The following is a 20884-nucleotide window of genomic DNA, read 5'->3' on the forward strand; positions in this document are numbered from 1 at the left end:
CAATATTATACTTTCGTTATATTTTGGCGCAGTTTCTTCCCTGTGGTAATACTTATGAATTTCATTCTCACATTTCACACAAAATCTATGCCCTGCTTCCTCTCCCACAACACCCAAGCGAATACTCGGGAGTTTCATGCCGTTCGGTACGTCTCAAAGGCGCGAGGCATTTCGCATTGTCGTAAAGTTGGAGGCGCGCACGCGATTCGTTCGTCCTTAACGTGGATCAAGCTTTCTCGTTATTTTTCCCGAGAGATTTCCTCCTCTTCCTCCTCCTTCATTCCAACTCCGTAGGTGCCTTCCACGCCTGGCAGATGGAAAAGGATGGAGAAACGAGAGAGATAAAACATGCAGAGAAAGAGAGAGAGAGAGAGAAATCACAGGATGGAAATCGGTCGTGAAAAGTTAAGGATCCACAGCCTGGATCAAAAGTTGGGAAGAGAGTAAAATTCGTTCGAAAAAATTTACAGTAATTTTACTCGCGCCGATTATGATGAACACGAATAAAATACGATCAGTAATATGTAATGTAAATTATTCCGAAAAAATTCAAGTAACACAATCTACACTTAGAAAAATTTCATTTGTTAGAGTAAAAAATTGTTTGAATATTGTCGGAATTACGAAAAACTAGGTACGCGTTACCATTTTGCGCTTTTGTCGATCATTTTTTGGTTATTGCAACGCAAAATCAGTTTGTTCGGTTTACTCTACTTTTTTAGTTGAACAAAGCTTTAACGTCAATTTATCGTTGCACGAGCGTTAAATTTTCGCAACAGTTGCAAGAAAATATAGCAACCGTGATCGTAATGAGAAAGAATAGCAACGTATACCAGACTTTCCGGTAAAAGGTAGAAAACTAATTTTCATTTTCTACCTAGAACTATATTTTTCGTTTGTGGTAAAAAATGATAATATTTAAGGACTGAGCGGTAACCGGGACTAAAAATTTTCAGTACATTTTCTATAATTAGAACGTTAAAAATGATTAAACACTGATGTTTTGAGGTCATTTTCTTCGCTGACAAGATCTCCGCAAATTATTTAACAAACATTCAATGAATTTCACTTAATTGTTGGACACTCGAAACGTGCTAATGCAATTGTTGACGAACAACTGTTGTACCCTGTTATCACAGATCTATTTTTATTCACCCTGGACATGAATAGTTGTAAAAACAATGTGAGGTTTTTTTTTTTGGTTGTTTTTGTGTCAATAAAATAAGCCTTTAAAAAAACACACATTTTTCAACACAATATTTTGACCTGAATTTTGTCACTCGGGGGTTTTTGGGCTAGCTGATGACGAATCTGAAGTCAGAATTAGATAATTTTCATATCCAATCACCAGTCACCCTGTAACTGAAAGGCTTAATTACTTTCATCATATCTTAGCTTGTCCTTAGTAGATTTTTTTTCAGATTCACGTCCGTCACATCGTTATGTAACGGCAGAGATGTCGTTTCATTTACGTTCACGCTATCATTGGCGGAAATAATATGGAAGTATTTTTTTATTTTTTTTTATTTATTTTTTTTTCTGTCAACCAAGTTTTTTTCCTCTTCCATCGACTTTTGACTCAGATTTCGTTCAGGATTTTCATTGATTCTTCATCACTTACCGTACAATACGCGCATACCTAACTGCGGACTATAAGAGCGGATAAAAAATGAGGATATCGGACAGAGCACGATTGAACAAGAAAGAAGAGCCAGAATTTCATTACGGTGCGATGGAACGTCGGATTAGGATAGATAGATGTTTCTTCGGCAAAGAGGGAAATGAATGAAGTATATAGGCGTACGTACATAAGACTAGATAGCAATCATCAGTAGAAATTTAGCCTCTACATGTACACGTGTATATATGGGGCATTCCGCCTCAATTCGAACAGGGTCCGACCCTCACCCTCTTAGATTTGGTCCGCGTTTTTTTTTTGTATTTTTGTCCCAACTCTAAAAAGCTTGCCAGTTTTTTAAAAGATTCTTCCAACCTTTCCCGACGCCCACAGAGCGCCTCGAATTTCGATATTTTGACGATGATTGCGACATTTTTGAAAATTGAGAAAAAGAAATTACGTCAATTCTGTGGCCGGAACCAAAAAATATCACAAACAAAATTGGAGTGGGCTAGCAAAACGGTAATTTTTTAATTCATTTTTCAGCTAATGAATAAATTCCTTTTTCAGTCAATTTGATCTTTTTTTTAAGATACAGGATTCGATATATCCTCCTTAATAAAACAACAATCTGTAAATTCAAATTAAAATTCACAATCACTTTGTTTTCTAGTCATTTTGACGTTTCAATTTTGTAGGGAAGAAAAAAAAAAGAATAAAGCCGAATAACTAAAAAAAAGTCATCGGTTAGTCGACAAATTAAGAACAGATTTCCGTTTTGCCCGACAAATTCAATTTCCCCACTGAAATTACGCAATTTTATTCGAAATTTTAAGAAATCTCGCCATCACTGTCAAAATATCGTAATTTTAGGCTCTCTGTGGAAAAAAAACAAAATTGGAATGCTTTTTAGAGTTGTAACAACAATGTAAAAAAAGGCGGACAAAATTCAAGAGGACGAAGGTGTGACCATTTTTGAATCGACGTGGAATACCCCGTACATATTACACATCTATACACATACAATATGACCCTGCACCTGTATACATAGTCGTTATCTGTCATGCCCAGGGGATCACGGATGGCTAAAGCTTCACTCCGGAATTTTGCTTCGAGCTCATATTTCTTTTACCCCTTGTACATAACTCGGGACGCGACCGAAATATTTTCAATCAACCCTCCAGTGGTCTGAGAATACGAGAGAAATCCCCCCTCCACCCTCTCTCCTCACCGTTTTCAATTAATTCTTATTCTTTGTTCCCGCTGGTAGATGTCGAATGTACGTTATATATTATATCTATACATATATGTATAGATATATGTATATATATATATATATAATGTGCATTTATTATACATATAATATGTACAATATGCAGCGAATCGAACTGCTTTACGTCGTAGGTAGATTCAACCTTTTTCACGCGTCATCCTTTCTTCCGCTATCAAGTATTTTTTTTTTTTTGTTTTTTCTTTTTCTCCTACACTCACGAGTATAAATATCAAAACTTAAATCGCATTACTGATTTGCATTTTTAAAAAAAATTTCACGAATCTTGTATAATTTTTGTCCACTTCATTCACGATATTAACGGAATAAGTTATTTGTAGAGAAGGAAATTGACGAAAGAAAACCAGAAACAAACTATTCGAAGATGATCGGAGATTTGGAGAAAAATAAATTCTTCCTCAGGTCTGAAGTAGGTTTATTTAACAGAATTATTGTGCTTGCACTTTGACAATCGTTAGTTGAACGTACGTATAACAAACGGTGGGTAATAAGTAACAGGTTATAGATGGTTGAAGCCTGCAACTGCCGTAACGCTATCGAGGATTTCACAATTTCCGTTCGTGTCCATGAAACCATTTCCTGTGCATTGGACGAGCGTAGGTATTACAGGTATACCTAGACTTTAGTTCGTTCTCTTCTCCCTCCATTTTATAGTTCCGAGTCTCGGTGACATCGTCTTGCACTTTAAATGAAACCAGTTTATCCTGCACGACCTGGAGCCATTGCGCTTCAGATACTGTACGTTGTAACACTGTATGAAGAACTTTAAACTCCAGCGGATAATTGTAGGTACGAGGAGTTCCATGCGAACACGATCATTGTCCGACTCTCGTCATATTTTTTATTTTGTTCGAAAATTCTTTTTTACACGCATCGCGCCAACTCTGAAACAGTACCGTGAATTTTTTTTAGATTTTTTATTCGACGGGTTAATTACGTACGGAGAGTCGAAAACGATCGTTGTCAAAAAATATTTTTAAACGATTGACTGGTTGAATAAAAAAATCTGCAAAAAATTCTGGGTACTTTTTTGGAATTGGGACGATGGGATAAAGATTTTTGAATAAAATCGAAATACTACAAGTGAGTGAAAATTTGACTCATGTACTTACGAGGCTGGTCTTCGAAATGGTCATTTTTGAATTTCGATCCGCCACCCAAATCGGCTCCACGTAATTAAAATTTAATTATACAATTTTTTCAGATTTTTATCTCAATTCTAACCCGTGCCCTGAATAAAGTGGATTTCCCCGTGAAACCCTTTCAGTTTAGATGAAATTTGGCGTAGAGCGGTTTTTTGGGTGGCTGATTACGAATCTCGACTCAAAATTTGCAAATTCAAAGCGGCGCATCCAATATGGTGGATCAAAACCTGAAAAGTCACTTGATATTGCCGTATTGGATTCACAATTTGAAATTTTTTAATTTTGAGCTCATGAGATTCGTAATCAGCGATATCGAAAACCGCCGAGAACCAAGTTTTATGAAAATCAAATGACTTTTTGAATTTCGCTCCACCATATTGGATCCGCGATTTTGAATTTTTCAAATTTTCAGTTCAGATTCGTAATCAGCGACCCAAGAAACCTCCCTATATCAAATTTCATCTAAATCCGTTGATTACATTTCACGTGTCCTTGTAAGGGTTGAAAAGGAATCCACCCTCTTTGAGACACGGTTTAGAGTTGAGATAAAATTCTGAAAAAATTAGGAAATTATTTTTTAACTATCTCGAGCCGATTTGGAGGGTGAGACGGTCGAAATTCAAAAACGATCTTTCAAAAAACCACCCTTGACAACGTATAAAATGATTGATCCTTGAACAGATATCAGAGTTAACTTTAACCTCATATCTTCTTTCAATATCCTATAAATCGAGGGTAATTTTACACGAGGTTGAAGTTATAGTTACGCGTTGACACCACAAGGATTTACATAATAAGTGGATGCCAGTTGGAAGTGGGATGTCAAAAAGTAAAAAAAGCAAACAAACAAAAAAGTAAAAAGAACACGGGGGTGGGTTTGATATCCCCGGGTTTTTGGCCCCGTATAACGACGGCGATTTTTCTCCAACCATCAATCTCTCTCTCTCTCTCTCTCTCTCTCTCTCGATATAAAAGCTTTTAAAAGGTTTGTTAGTCCCTGCAGGGCCTACACAAACACTTGCCGGATGGCATCGGTTCGCGGATTCACCTAGTGCCTTCCTTATATATATATATATGTATGTATATGTATAATGTATACGTATACCTGACTGGTTCGACCTTCGGTCCTTTGGCGTTTATATACATATGGAAAAGTGATAGGAAGGCTTAGCTCGACTGGGTCCCTCGATTAGGAAGGAGGTGAAAAAAGGATCTGACCATGCTCTGACTTCTTGACCATGGAGATGCTCGACTGGACGAAGAGATCGCGACGCCGCATAAACATACATGCCGATAAATAAATACCCGTAGCGCATATTCGCCTCTTTGCCACATCCTGATCATATTTATTTTTTATTATTTATTCTACCCTGTCACGTGATAATTCTCTTTAACGTTAATGTTATATCCTTATTTTTATGCCGATGACTTTTTCGCGCCCGAGAAGCTGAAAATTCTTGGAATTGAGATTAGATCGTCGATCGGTTTGGAAAACGGTGGTATAAAAAACAAAAAAAAAGATTGCGAAACACGAGTTTCGAATTATAGGTGCTTTTGTTTTATCATTGTTGGAAAAGCATGAATTGCTGATGTACCATTTAGAAAAAAAAGAACACCGTGTAATAATATCTTAGCGGAATGAAATTGTGAGTAAAAAAAATTTTCTTCCATTCGATTTTCATCATTCATACGAGCATTGATCCGTCACTGAATGAATTTTCTCTATACCTTGTCTACAATTCATAAAATAGATTGATTGTGATGTAAGTCGTTAAGTTTCAATTATTGTAATTACGTCCTGCATGTAATCGAAATCGATTTTTTTCCTTTCTTTTGTCTATCGTGCGTTGGTCTAAGATTTTGAATTTTTTACGTTACACTTGTTGCCAAATTATAATATTCATTACGTTCCGTCCCCCCCTCCCTTCGTTCCCCCAAAAACAATATTCATCATCTCATTCTCTCTGTCTCTAACCTAGTCTGCGGGAAATATTAAGCCTGTATTTTTTCGTTATATAATCATCGCGTATAATGCATTATTTAGGTGTATAAATATGGGGCATTCCACACCAATTCGACCTGGGCTTTACCCCTGAACTCTCAGATTTGGCGCGCGATTTTTTCTATGATTGTTCGCACTTTGAAAGGTACCCTGTTTTTTTTTCGACTCAATTTGAATCTTCTACAATTTTTAGAAACGATTTTACCGACCGAACAAAATTAAAAATTTGAAATAATTCTGAAAAATCCTGCGTCAAATATTTTTATTGGAAACCATTTTACCATTTGCAATTTTTTTTTATTGGCAAAATAAAAAAGAGAAAAAAAAAAATCTTGCGATAAATCTGAACAAATTTTCAAATATCCAATGTGACGTATAAAAATGTTTCAGCAACCATCCACAGTAAAATGACTTTCGCTTCTAATTTTTTTAACGTTTTTGTTTTTCGGAAAAAATTTTTCAAATTTTTAATTTTGGTCGGTCGATAAAATCGTTTCTAAAAATTGTAGAAAATTCAAATTGAGTCGGAAAAGAACAAAAAAAAAAAAAAACACCGAGTACTTTTCGGAGTGAGAACAATCATAGAAAAAATCGCGCGCCAAATCTAAGAGGTCAAGGATAAAACCCAGGTCGAATTGCCGTGGAATGCTCCACGTATATATTTATATGTACATATGTATGACTACATAATAAAGAATATCCAAGATTGGGGGGGTAGAAATGAATTATTAATCGAAGGTTGGCGGACTATATATTATTACCATCACCACCACCAACTTCGTTTTCATAAATATGTTTTCGCGATTCCAGATGAAGCAATGAATACGCGATAAGGAACGGCAGAGAAGAAACACACAGGAAGGATATCCAGAATAGGAGAGGACAGTAAAAGAAGCTGTGGAACAACCAAGGAACTCTTCGTAATATGGGAAAAGGTGACAAGAGAAGCGCAGCTCCGCGTTCGGACGGTAAGTCAATTTCATCTTTACCTACATATAAATACATACCGTCATTTTCATTACTCTGAGCATGTATTTTGAAATTTAAATGCTGCGCGTGTACCTGATCAAACATTTGTTTGATAATTTGTACAAAGTAAATATCGAGGAGAATATAAGGAAAAAATGTCTTTCTCGCTTAATCGTTTCCGCGTCCTATTTTGTAATACCAATTTTTAAATTGACGGGAAAATCGGAAATAAATTTCTTTGCTTGTTACGGAATTATTGGATCTCGGAATGGAATCACCGAGAAGATGAATTGAGTGCTGCTGTATAAATTGATCGGTGATTATAAGCTCGCGGCGTTGATCAAATCAACGGTATAAAATTTTACTAACGTTCTGTATTTTTTTTTTTTTTTAACTTCATCACGACGGTTGATCAATTTTTTATTCCCTGCTTTATGATTCTATGCGTGTAGTTTCGCCTTTTGTATTTTGGCTTTGATTTATTGAATAAAATCTTATATCAGTGAATCCGATTGCAGATTATCATGATTTTGATCCGATGAATTTAGCTTATTATAATTTGATCGATGATCGGTACAGTTTATGTTTATTTTTATTGTACATATTTTTTTTCCGCATTGTATTAAATTTCACTTATTTTTTTCCGTCAATCGACCTCGCACCTGAAATATAAGGTTAGTGCCAAAAACGGGAGTTTTACGGTGATGTTACACATTCATCGCGAAATTTTCTCTCAGAAAAAAATGAAATTTTCCTCTGTCCAATTATATTTTCCAATTATTTTCCAACTACGTTCCAACGTCAGTGGTTTTAGAGATCGGAAGTAAATAATTTTATTCATTGTATTTATTCCACATCATGAAATTAAATCCATTCACATGAAAAAAATCCATGCGTTACGCGATTTCATGTTTCATTAAGTGCGGAAGTTATCAGAGAAAGTAAATCATCATTCCTATCCGATATTTTCATCACTTACCCAAATCAAAGAGTTTAGTCTCCCCTTAACGAGATTGAATCGTCGAAAATCGATAATTTTTATTCATCTTATTAACAACTAATCCCAAATTGAGTATTTATCGAATTATTATATTCCTAAGCGATGCAGATATCTTTAAAAATACACTGAAATTATAAACACAAGCTAGGCAACTTCACTTCAAATCTCTTCAAAATTCAACGTATCAATTATATTTTCAACGATTTTTACTTACCAACAAATAGTGTAAATACAGGCGAATGAATCGTTTAACGAATAAACGGCGAGAGGGATTTAACACCCTGAGTTTAATCAGAGCCTCCAGCGATCTGGAAAATCTTGAAGATTGGAATGTCTCTCGGTAATTTCCGGATTAGCGATGACATCGCACATAATATACTATATGATACTCGCCAACGTTTTGCTTTTGCAGTCACATTTTTGAGCGATAAAGCGATAAACTCAATTTCAGATGGGTGGAAATAAAAAAAAAAAAAAAAACTCTGGGAAGTAGATGTAAATGAATTTGATTTCTTCTCAAAACGTTTTTTGTAATAACAATGAAATGTTGAAATCTTATTGTTTGTCCGACTTTGATCGACCAGGATTCGTTTTGTTTATGAATATAGATTTTGTACAGATTACCTCGTATAAATATTTGACAGCAGAAAATTATCAAATAATGCAATTTCTCTAGAACGACGAATAATCGGACTGGTTTTTTATTCGTTCAATTTCGTGTTTATTAATTTTTTTTTCTTTTACGTTAACGCAATATTCAGAAACATAATATATGCATGATCGTAGTAAACAATAATAAAGATTAGAAAATAAGAGGTAAGCGAAAAACGGAAAAATCTATTTTTTTTTTTAGAATTTCAAAATGAATAAAGCCAGAGAACAGAAAGTCACAATTTAAATAAGACAAAATGAATAAGAATGCAGCAGAACTTTGATAATTCTGTATTTTAATTTTCTACGCTTTAACTTTCGAAATTTTGACTTTGATCTAATTGAAATTTCAATATTTTAAATAAACTTTCGCTTTTTTAACAAATTTGATATTTCAACCCCCTTCGTATTCTAATCTTTCCACGTTTTCATCTTTCTGCAAACTCGCTATTGTGACCCTTCGATTTTCCGATCCTTTCACACCTCACCCCTAAAAAATTGTGAAAAAACCACTGAAGAAAATATCAAAACCCGGTGACTCGGCACTCTGAAAATCGTTTCACACCAGACGCGATCGTGTCGCTTTTGAATATTTCATCTTTCACGTGTAAACTTTTTGAAATGTGATGTTTCTTCGCTCTGAAAATCGGAGGAAGAGCTTGCGCAGGAAGGAAGTCAGCCAGGAAAATGAAGGGAGGGTGAATAAGAGAATTCTATACCCTTCGTTTCGTTGCATACAACCGACCACCTGGGCAGATATGAAAGTCAAAACAATGTGTGCACCTCTCACGCCCTAGTTGTTCGTCTATTTCCCTATCTTTCTGCGCGAATAAGTTTCCAGTATTCCATATATATTGAGGAAAAGCTGGTCTTCGTTGTTTCCGTTGGTCAGTTTTCGGAGCTGTCGAGAATGAAAGGTGTCTTCTCGGAGTGAAAATGCTCCGCTTACTTATTATTTCCTATACAAAATTATCACGAAAATTTTTCGACAGTGGAGAATTTAAAAACGACAGTTTCGGTCAAAAAAAGCTTTCGTCAAAAAAAAACTATAATCGATTTAATTAACCCTTTAATGCAAACAGTTTTCCTTACACATGCGATTCGCCTGGAATTTTACGTCCATGGGTTATTTTGGGGTCGCTGATTACGAATCTGAACTCGAAATTATAAAATTCAAAATGGCGGATCCAATATAGGGGATAAAAAAAAACTACAAAAACAATTTTTCGGTGTGTATTAAGTTTGTGTTAAAATTGGCATTCGGATTTTCATGGTAGGTTAGCAGAAAATGATTTTTTTCGTTTCAAAGTACGAATATCGTCCATTTGTTTACACGAGCTATTTTTGCAGCAAGTAAGTAAATAAATAAACTTTACATTCTTTTTAAACTTAGAAATATTTCAAGGACTATGTGGAGCCAAAATACTCGGCAGTTGTTACCAGAAAAGGAGTTTAATAAATTAAAGACTGCAAAAAAAAAAAAAAAGCGTGAATCAAACGGTTAAAAAATTTCTCACGTGTATTCCCAAATCTTAAAATTTCGAATCAACGTCGGTTGTCACGAATGGCGTAACTTTTTAATAATTTATTTTTTTACATCTGCCGAATTTCGTTTCTAAATTTATACGCAACGATTATGCAAGTGTATCGAGAAAGTGGGTAAAAACTTTTTCTCAAAAAGTAGGTATATTATTTATTATACTCGAGCACAATTGCAACGATAATCTGCTGTTGCAGGAAGTTATTCAGTTTTTTTGGCACTTTGTGCGCACGTGCGTGAAAGATAATCGCAAGTGTTGATACTTGATTTTTTTTTAATCACTCTTATTATTGTTATAGAGATGCGAATAATAATTGACGAGTTAGTCGCGAAAAAAATGATTACGATGCGTTACGATAATGACGTATATTTTATTTTACATTATCATTTATTTCAATGTAATTTGCAACATTATTTGTATACTAAATAGTACGTTGTAAATGATTTTGTATAATAATTAATCGTTAATTATACATATTACATATATATATATATATATATAAGCATTTCTATTATTCAACTTCCTTTTTTAATACGGTTAATCGGGGTCTTAATATATTTTGCTAGATATTGCGATCTTATATTTTCATTGAATTATACAGTTCATTCCTTGTCAATTAATTCTAATGTTACGTTGTATGTAACATGAAATCGGCACTCTTGCGAAGCCGAAATAATGTCACTTTATATAATATGTACACAGGTTGATTGTTAGAAATTTTCTTATTTTTTTTCTCTTTGTTTAATACGGCGGTTGAAAAAAAAAATATACAATTTTTTATTATTTGTCTTAGAAACGAACATGCACAATTCCGAACATGACAGGCTCGATTATGCAATAGCGAATTTAGGGAGTTGCTAAAACCGTGTAAACTTACAACCAGTTTATTTGACTTATATACATATATATATATATGTATCTGTGAAGTAGAATTAATGCTTACGATTTATGAAATTTCATTGTTCAAAATTAAAATACCTGCAGGTAATATTTCACTTATTTATACGTGCGGAAATAGCAATCAAATAATATGTACGTTCTATTTTACGTTACGTTTAATAACACATCCAGTGTATATATATATATATATAGAGAGAAAAAATATTATATATGAAATGATATTGTGCAGGAGATACACATAAATTATAGTATTAGGAATCTGTCGAGAATGGAACGAAACTAGCACCTTTATAAAATGCGATCTATTTTCTTAAATATTCCTCGCGCCTCGTTTTGTTAAATTCAGCTACAAGTCGGAAGTTGGAAAAAAAAGTCATGGTACGAGCTCGATCATTTCCAATCGTTAGTTTAGATTCTTATCTTTTTTTTTCTCTCTTTTTTTCGACAGGATGGACTTACCAAAATTTGCGTAATACGATCAGATTGTTTATATTTCTTAAGGTTAATATTATTAAGGGTAAGTTACCGGTAGTTGAAAAACTTGAAACTCTGATTTAAAGAAGATTGTTCTATTTTTCGTTTCAATGCAAGAGAAACTATTGCGTACAAAATTCAAACGTTGCAAAGATTAATTTATATATGATGAAGAAAAAAAAATAAATAAAAATTTGTAATTTATGAATACGTTTATTTAGTAATAATTTTTTTTTTGCTTCAACTCTTTTATCTTATACGGATATTGAAATATCGTGACGATTCATATCCGAGAAGAGACTGTTAATTGTAATTTTGCTTATCACAATCGGTGCCGCTGTAAGTTGTCCACCTAATTCTAAAATTTTTTTTCACCGTGAAACTTCATTTCGATATCGATTATATTCAGATCTCACGAGCGATGAAAATATTTAATATACATTTACTGTACCAGAAAACGGCGGGAAAATTTTGAAAATATGAAATTAGAATCGAAGTTTGATTCTACGCAGTTGGCTAAGACTTCAGATTCTGGTAGTAAGTATTAATCTCGGCCAATGCAGCCGATTTTCTTTCGGCGCTACATAATTCATAGTCCCAATGAGCGCCGATACAGTCGTAGCCCTCTAAACAATTAGTCAATCGTTTCTTGCCGCAGCAATTTGTTATCGCCAGTGCGCAACCGGGTGGCCCTGGTATTAGGTCAGAACTTTGATTTGGTACCGGAAAGCCTGGAACTGATGGGCCACTCTCTGCCGGCTCTAAACCCTGGAATTAACGAAATTAAACGCTGAGTATCAATTTTTCGTGTCGGTGGTTACAAAGTACAATATTCAAACAAATAGTGTGTTGTGAAACAAGGAGGGAGACTCGGTCTTTTCGGGCGGAGCGCAAGTTTGCGATGTGACTCGTAGGTGAAGTCGAAAATGAAGATTTATTGAAAATAAGCAGGGCGAAAAGACCGCCGCCGCTTTGTTGCCAACGATTTTTTATGTAACGAGAGCGTGTTACGCTGTTTTTTTTTTTTTTTTTTACTTGACAACAAAGAGCAGACAAAATTGAGGTTAGGATTGCGTAATGTTAGATTATTTCGCGACAGCGCATGCGCGCAACTGTAAAAGTACTCTTTTCATTACTTTGCGCATGCGCAGTCGCAGACTCGTTATACCGTTATAGAAACGTCTGCTTTGATTACGAAAAACACGCAGTAAGGAACGCGTAAAACAGAATTTTACGAAACGGTGTTTTATCAAGTCGAATTAGGTCTGAACAATATCCCCTCAATATGGAGAAACGAAAAAAAAATAAAAAAACGAATTCGCATTCGAGTATATCACTTGTTAACATTTTTTGAAATTTCGTAACTGTTGTGCCAACTTTAAAAAAAATATAAATCGTAATTCATTTCGTTGATTGTATGCAATAATAACTAATCCTTTATTTCAAAATATATTCATTTTGCCAGATTATCAAAATGAGCTATTATTAATTGATTGTGGCAATAAAAAACGTCGATGGATAATAATTTAGCCTCCCTCAAGTCTATTATTTACTGTATAATCTCTATCAAAATTAACCGTTTTCATTTTCCTCTACCGTGGTGAGATTCTATTTTCTTGATAATTCCGATTGGAACTTGCAGTAGCTTCAGTTAAATCATGATTCGAAATCTCTGTTAAATCGTTTTGACGCTCTTTTAACTGGACTGTGTACCCAAAAACTGATATATCCTTAAGAAAATTTGTTACAGTTAGAAATATTGCTGACTATTGTATTTAATTTGAAATATTTTCACATAGTTCTCAAGTGTCAAGCATAGACTTTTGTTGATATATAATACGTTAGTGATTTGGTTGGTTAATTTATTTGGCTTTACTGGTAGTGATTGGATCTTTTGAGGCAAAATCGAACGAGCCGTGCTTGTAGACATTCAAGTTATTTGGCGAAATGAAAATCTTATAGGATCCATAATGATTTTTATTTACGTAAAAAAAAATAAACAAAAAAAGAAAAAAAAAACACTGAACATTATCATGTACCTTGTGGGTTCATAACTAACCCTGAAGTCCTTTGGATTGTACCGGTTGGCTATAACTGGTGGAGTTTCCGTTCGATTTACACTTTTCTTTTCATCGAAAATCTTGATAACGGCTTTCGTTGGCAGTGTCTTCCAGTATGATAGTCTCACCAGATCTGTTTCCACGGGAACTGGTTTGCCTTTGCCTGGTTCTAACTTCCTGTAAATAAATTTTTTTTTTCAATTCTTCAGTCCACCTTGTACGAACCTGGAGAATAGTCACACATGCTAAGGCATGTATGTATATTCGGTCAACCGAATGATCGGTCCTTTCAATTCATCATTTGTTGGATTAAACCGAAATCAATTAATCGAAGTATACGATCGATCGATCAATCACGCAACCCTGTAACTGTTACAGATTGTTTCATATAATCTGTGTTGTGAAAAAAGTGTGAATACTGATGCGGTTTTCTTTCGCAAGTTTTGTAATGACTTACAAATACGTTAAAACAGTGCCTTCAACTTTTATCTCGTTTTTAAATATCGAAATACATTGATAAGGGTATTGCTGGTTGAAAATTTACGGAAAACAATGACAAAAAAATCGGTTTCACATCTTTTTTTTAATCGTTGTTCGAATGTGTGTAAAGTACAGGGTCGTTCCGACGTGGAAATTTCGAAGCGTTTGTAAACGACAGGTACGAACGAGTCGTAAACCTTCTGTCCGTGACAATTTTAACGGACAAGCTGCTTTCTACTTTGCAGAATCACAGCACGGTCTTGTTAACCAGAAAATTACAGCTCGTCGTGAACACCTAGAACTGTGATGTACACTGAGAAAAATTTCATTTGTTACAGTAGCTGGAAATATTGAGTAAAAGAGGTATCGTTGAAAAAACTGTTTGAATATTGTTGGAATTACAAAAAACGAGGTACGCCTAAACATTTTCCGCTATCGTCGATCCTTTTTTGGTTATTGCAACGCAAAATCAGTTTGTGAGGTTTACTCTACTTTTTTAGTCAAACAAGGCTTTAACGTCAATTTATTCTTGCACGAGCGTTAAATTTTCGCAACAGTTGCAAGAAAATATAGCAACAGTGATCGTTATGAGAAGGAATAGTAACGGATACCAGGCTTTCCGGTAACAGCTGGAAAACTAATTTTCATTTTCTACCTAGAACGATATTTTTCGACTGTGGTAAAAAATGAAAATAGTCGAGGACTGAGCGGTAACCGGAAGTAAAAATTTCTCTCAGTGTACGTAGATCACGCAGTTTTTTGAATGGGCGTAAAAGAAGCCAGGAGATACCGGATTGTTCGGAGCTTTTCACGCTCTCGTTCTTCCCATCCTCGCTAAGTACTCTTTCACCAAACTTAACTCGACGACATTATGGTGTCAAGCTTGGAAAGAATGTTTTTTACCGATAAAAGGTTACACCGTCTATCAAAATGTTTACCGCCATCGATTTCCGAACACGAATAACGTTCTTCAATTCTCTCCCTACTTCATCTGAAATTGCGGTGTTGGTTTGGCTAGTTCGAGTGACTGTTGGTTCCAAGTTCACGGCGGCAGGGTGTTCGATTTTACTTGAATCAACCGAATTCGAACCCTGTCCAAACGGACGAAGGGGACCAGCGTTAGTCGACGTTGACAAATCGTCGCCGAGTAGTCGCCGTGTACGGTCAGGTTCTAGTAATCAGTTTCCGTAAAAAATTCCATACTTTTTCAACACCTATAGAGGGCGTTGATGCGAACTAAACTAGGGTCAGGCCTCGCTACGTATCGGCTATCGATCATTTTTCGAACGTGACCGAAGGCTGAATCTTCACGTCTTTCGTTTGGCAAATTATAAAATTCGCAATCGGGTATCTGAGAGTAAGTAAGAAAGGAAGTAAACCGATTGAAACATACGTTGGATCATATCCATTCCAAGCTTTCGTTCCAAGTCTATATAAGCCATTGAATATGTAATTCCAGCGATGATGAAAATGGTCGGCAAAACCTACCAATGGATAAAAATGCCACGGATCTCTGTACGCGTTAAGAAATAATCAAAATTCTTGCCTAATTATAAAACAAGTAATTCGTAATTGCGTTTTTTCTATAGAAATGGCACAAGAAATTTGTATGTTTTGATATAACAAGTCACAAACCGTGAGTTTAAAATGTTCTTGAGAGAACAGCGTCCCAGTATGTAATATTAAGAAACGTATTTCGTGTCTTGAGTGATAATAGAGTTCTACGTAAATAGACAAAGTTAGTTTCAAATGTTGGCTATTGTGTTGTGTGAAAATAGACTCCAAACAAATGTTGACAGTTTGAAAACTCAAGTCTGACCGTGGAAGTTGTTGATGTTTGTTACCGTTCAACGATTGAGATGTAACAGGTTTCACCAAAACTCACAATCGGATGATAGATGCGTATTCTTGGCCCTTTGTCGACACCTCGTGTCATTTTGACCCGGACGGATTATTCATTGAATGTTCACTTATCCATAGTTGAAAAGTTTCAATAATTATTCAAACAATTGAACCTTATATTTTCTGAATTTCAATTTTGTAGACATATCAAGAAATGTTTAGAGTATATTCTTGAATTTTTAAACTAAAAATCAAATAAAGGGTTCTTCGTGACAGGCGAATGAAGCAACGTTCAGGTTAAATTGACCCAGTGTGTCATAATCGTAGCCAGAAGTATGTCCAACAAGGGTTAAAGTAATATTTGAAAAAAAAAAATAAGTATCGGTATTGATCATTGTAATACCGATTGTATGATAGCAACTAGGAATAATTATAAATAAATATTCTCATTTCAATTTTTCAACTTATCGATCTCTGATGTTTAATGTTTTTTTCAAGTATTTTAAATCGTCTGCTTAGTCAGTAGGTCGCAAACGTTCGTGCACGGACAATAAAACTGTTTGTTCATTGGTGATTTTTCAGATCTTATACGATCTTCAAGTATCTTTAACAAGGATATTTAAGAAAGTGTAACTACCCTAATAACAAATTTCTAATTTCAATGATTTTTACATACCCGATGGTCTTGTCAGGCAAGCGTATCTCACGCGGGCTGTTATCCTTGCCTTCTCCATTCGACAGGTTGTTGATATCGGGCCGTACTTTGGGAGTCATTTGTTTTATGAACTTTTCCAGATATTTTTGATTCACGTCATCCTTTGGCGACTCATCGGGTTGATCATGCTGTAGCTGCAAGGAATGTTGCCTGCTGCTATCCGTGATGTTTTTAGGGTTTCTTTGTCGTCCTTTCGAATCCAGGTTCGGCAACAAAAATAACTCACGCGGGCTGTTATCCTTGCCTTCTCCATTCGACAGTTCGTTGATATCGGGCCGTACTTTAGGAGTCATTTGTTTTAGGAACTTGTCCAGATATTTTTGATTCACGTCATCCTTTGGCGACCCATCGGGTCGATCATGCTGTAGCTGCAACGAATGTTGCCTCCTGCGATCCGTGATGTTTTCGAACGTTCTTCGTCGTCCTTTCATATCCAGTTTCCGCAATAAATTGCCATTTTTCCCTCGAAATTTTCTTGGTGTCTTATCGTTGGGCTTGCCGTTTTTGCGGATGATCCTGCCTACTATTTTTCCCTTATTCCTTCCCCATTTGCATCTTGGATCGTTTTTGTTACGTTTGCACCACTGCTTGTTATGACGGTGTTTTTTCTTATATCCCAAAGGTTTTTCCTCCTCACTGTAACCCCAGGGCTCACTTCGCTTGCTTCTCGTCTTCGTTTCAAACTTTTCTTCCTCCACAAATGACACCTGACGCCGGTGTGGATACGTCCTCGATCCCAGCATCTCCGTAACGTTCGGATTCGCCGATGTTCCCAAGTCACCGCGCGTTGGAAAATTGTCTTTTCTCAGTAACCTCTTAGCCTCCAATTCTCCCGGAGATTTAATCCTTGGGTCCATGTCACCTCGTCCCGAATATCCGCTCGTGGCTAGTTTTTGAAGGTACGCAACTTTTCCGGCGTCGTTTGTCAGGTCCAGGTACTCGTCGGAGTCATAGTCCGGTTCGATTAACAGCGGAACAGTGGGCATTACCGGCTTATTCGTATCCTCGATATCCGACCTCTTCTGTCGTTGAGATACTTCGGTACCCTCGCAGCCAACTTGGAGCTCCGGAACGCCTCCAACCCCGAAGATTCTGTCCTTCAATGACCTCGACGATGCCGAAAACTCGTCAAGTTTTGCCGATTTTGAAACGTGGTTTGTGCTCTTCGACTCCGACGCTTCGCTGGATTTCGTTTTAAAAATCATCTGGTCATAAGCTCCAACCTTTTTTGGCACTTTACTCTTGTACCTCACGTTCGTCTTTCGCGGTTGTGTCTGGACGCCAAGCGATGGCCTCTCTCTGGACAAGTCCAGCTTGTACACCTCAACCGAACCTGGACCCTCATCCTCGAACGGATCGTCGGCCAGGAAATCATCCCGATGCATGGTCTCGTCTTCCAGCTCTTCGCCTTCCCAATCTTCCTCCGATTCGTCCGAAACTATCGGCTCGTCAAACGCCACCTTGATACTCGACAGTCGCATCGCTTCCGCGTTGTCCAATTCATCGTCTTTTTCGATGTCTTCCAATTTGGATGGATTCCGTTCCTCGGAGTTTCCAAAGATTTCGAATAATCTTCGCTCCATGATTCCTGGAAAGTGATTTTTCGATTGACATTATCGGACGGTCGTTGTTACAGTCATGTTTTACAATATTTTGACGAGGGGAAAAGTTCTTTAACGTTTCTACTCTACTCGTATTGTTGCAAAGCTTGAATCGAAAATGTTACATGCGATATTCTTTCATCTACGAGAATTGAATTTAGGACATTCGTGCGTACCAAACTTTTCCTTGTCTACCGTTGGAAGTATACCTATACATATATTATATATTTCATGCAAGTTTCCACTTCTCTCAAACGTCCGTGTACAGACGTTCAGGTCGATGCATGCGCCCGAACAGATGAATCCTGAGGGATGCATTGGAGGGAAAAGTTAGAATTGGAAAAAGAAAACGAGAGAGAGAGAGAGAGAGAGTGGGGAGAAGATTTTCACAATCAACACAATGGTACACTCGATATCCAGAAGTAAATGCGAGAGGATTGGGGTCGGTGGATGAAGTGTGAAAAATGATTCAACTGTAACTATGTATTTTCGTTTCGGACGTCGACCGGTTTCAGTACGACGACGACGTGATCTGTGAGTTAAGTTTTAAAATCAGCCACGGAAAATTCTCAGAGGATACCTGCTTCAGAGAATTTTGAACCGGTCAAACTCGGAGAATAAAGTCAGGGGAAAAATTTGTGGTAAATTTTTTTAATTTTAGGCATACAGAATTAAAATCTTTCAGTTTGATGTTGTTTGAAGAGGACGTGACAACTTTGCATTTTGGGGCATGTGTGGAATTAGAGTAAAAAAATTAGGTCGAAAATGTTTAAACAAATACGAGTAAAACAAAGCTTAGAGTTCGCAACTCAGTCTAATCATCGTTTCTCAAAATTCTGTAAGTCTTAATAATTTTATTACGAGATTGTCGTATAGTGAGTGATTATTCAATGAATATAACCGTAGAGCTGCGAAGATATTTTGGAAGATACGAAAATATAAAATATTGGAGTTATAAACAAAAAAGAAAACTCGGATTGCGATGTTTCGTTTCTTCAAATCGGTCTAAAATATCGTTAAAAATCTAATTTACTTCGATTTCACTTCACAATGGTTTATTTTATCCAAAATATTATTTTCAACAAATTCACTGAAACATGTCGTCTTCTTTTCACGTGTTTTCTAACCACTTGAATCACTATCGCCGTTTGTTGATAACAATCAATACATATTTGAGGATGCCAATATGTCTAAGTGTGAAAGTGTTGCAGTGACTTCGTTGAAAATAATTCTTCGAATAAGATCTGCTAAATTTCGAACCATTTTACATATTTCTGAAATAACGCTGAGAAAAATTTCATTTGTTACAGCAACTAGAAAAATTCAGTAAAACATGTATCGCTTAAAACACTGTTTGAATATCGTTGGAATTACGAAAAACGAGGTACGCGTAACCATTTTCCGCTATCGTCGATCCTTTTTTGGTTATTGCAACGCAAAATCAGTTTGTGAGGTTTACTCTACTTTTTTAGTCAAACAAGGCCTTAACGTCAATTTATCGTTGCACGAGCGTTAAATTTTCGCAACAGTCGCAAGAAAATCTAGCAACAGTGATCGTAATGAGATAGAATAGTAACGGATATTAAGACTTTCCGGTAACAGCTACAAAACTAATTGTCATTTTGTACTTAGAACCATATTTTTCGATTCTGGTAAAAGATAAAAATAGTTAAAGACTTAGCGGTAACCGGAACTAAAAGTTTTTCTCACAATCAGTGAAAGCATCGGTATCGATAAGCCTTTCCACTCTCAATTCCGTAACATTTTCTGAAAAGAAAATTACCAAAATGCATCGATTTTTGGATATCCGAAAAAACTGAGAAGAGGAAAATAAAGTGAGAGAAAGAGAGAGAGAGAGAAAGAGAAAAGAAGTGAAAACATGTACAAACCGTATCTGCCGTCCGATTCGGGCGACGATCCTCCTGGCCTCCGTAAATCTTTGACGGGGGTAAATTTCTCCCCGCGATCCGGGACTCTTATCCTTGGCGGTTCATCGTTCATCCAGTCCTGGCGGTATTCCTCGTCCTCTAGGTAGCTGCGGGGGTTACGGTGTGACGGGGTGTATTGATCGGGCGAGGGGCCAGAAGAGCGGGGGTTGGAAAAGGTGGTTGTTTCTCCCGAAGGAACCGACGCCCCGACAATCGAAGCTAACCAAACAGCGGCCAGAGCCACGGCCACCCGTTGCTTCATTCTTCTGCAATAAAATAAAAAAAAAAAAAAAACCATTACACATACAGACTTATTGTTTACTTTGACACATGCCGTTGAATTCTCACCCCGGATTCGTTTATACAGTTCGTATAGTTTCGCACAACTCCTTGCAGCGATAAATCGTTTTTATTTTACCTCGTTTTTTTTTTTTTTTTTTGCTTTTTTGGGGTTTTTCTCTCGCCACCGGGATAATACGGTGAAGGCTCAGCAATTTTTCCTTCTTCCCTTCCACCCCCCCCCCCCCCCCCCCCTCCTTTCTTTCCTTCCTCCTTTTTTTCCCCCGTCTGTGTCTCAACCTTAATAGCCACACACCCAAAAACAGTTTGCGCTAATTAAACGCCGGGTGCAGGGTCTTTAATAATATGGAACATGTTTTGAACGCCT

At 36.4% G+C, this 20884-nt stretch overlaps 2 protein-coding genes across 6 annotated transcripts in view; one reads left to right on the top strand and one right to left on the bottom strand.

Annotated features, from left to right (window-relative positions):
- LOC124181327 overlaps nucleotides 1–20884 on the top strand; it is a 121784-nt gene that overhangs the window by 7085 nt on the left and 93815 nt on the right. For all 3 annotated transcript variants that reach the window (XM_046567796.1, XM_046567795.1, XM_046567798.1), the window contains one exon: nucleotides 6867–7024. In XM_046567796.1, coding sequence (XP_046423752.1) covers nucleotides 6982–7024 — 43 coding nt within the window. In that variant the 5' untranslated portion in view covers nucleotides 6867–6981. The remainder of the gene's footprint in view (nucleotides 1–6866; nucleotides 7025–20884) is intronic.
- LOC124181310 overlaps nucleotides 11473–20884 on the bottom strand; it is a 64037-nt gene continuing 54625 nt past the window's right edge. Inside the window, exons 3-7 of one of the 3 annotated variants that reach the window (XM_046567751.1) lie at nucleotides 20179–20483; nucleotides 17073–18276; nucleotides 16650–16838; nucleotides 13651–13828; nucleotides 11473–12359 (exon numbers count right to left, since the gene is read on the bottom strand). In XM_046567751.1, coding sequence (XP_046423707.1) covers nucleotides 12108–12359; nucleotides 13651–13828; nucleotides 16650–16838; nucleotides 17073–18276; nucleotides 20179–20483 — 2128 coding nt within the window. In that variant the 3' untranslated portion in view covers nucleotides 11473–12107. Of the gene's footprint in view, nucleotides 12360–13630; nucleotides 13829–16649; nucleotides 16839–16932; nucleotides 18277–20178; nucleotides 20484–20884 lie in introns of all 3 variants that reach the window. The other 2 variants (XM_046567752.1, XM_046567753.1) reach the window with 2 other exon arrangements.

The sequence above is a fragment of the Neodiprion fabricii genome, chromosome 4 (assembly GCF_021155785.1).
Source record: "Neodiprion fabricii isolate iyNeoFabr1 chromosome 4, iyNeoFabr1.1, whole genome shotgun sequence".
NCBI classification, from domain to species: domain Eukaryota; kingdom Metazoa; phylum Arthropoda; class Insecta; order Hymenoptera; family Diprionidae; genus Neodiprion; species Neodiprion fabricii.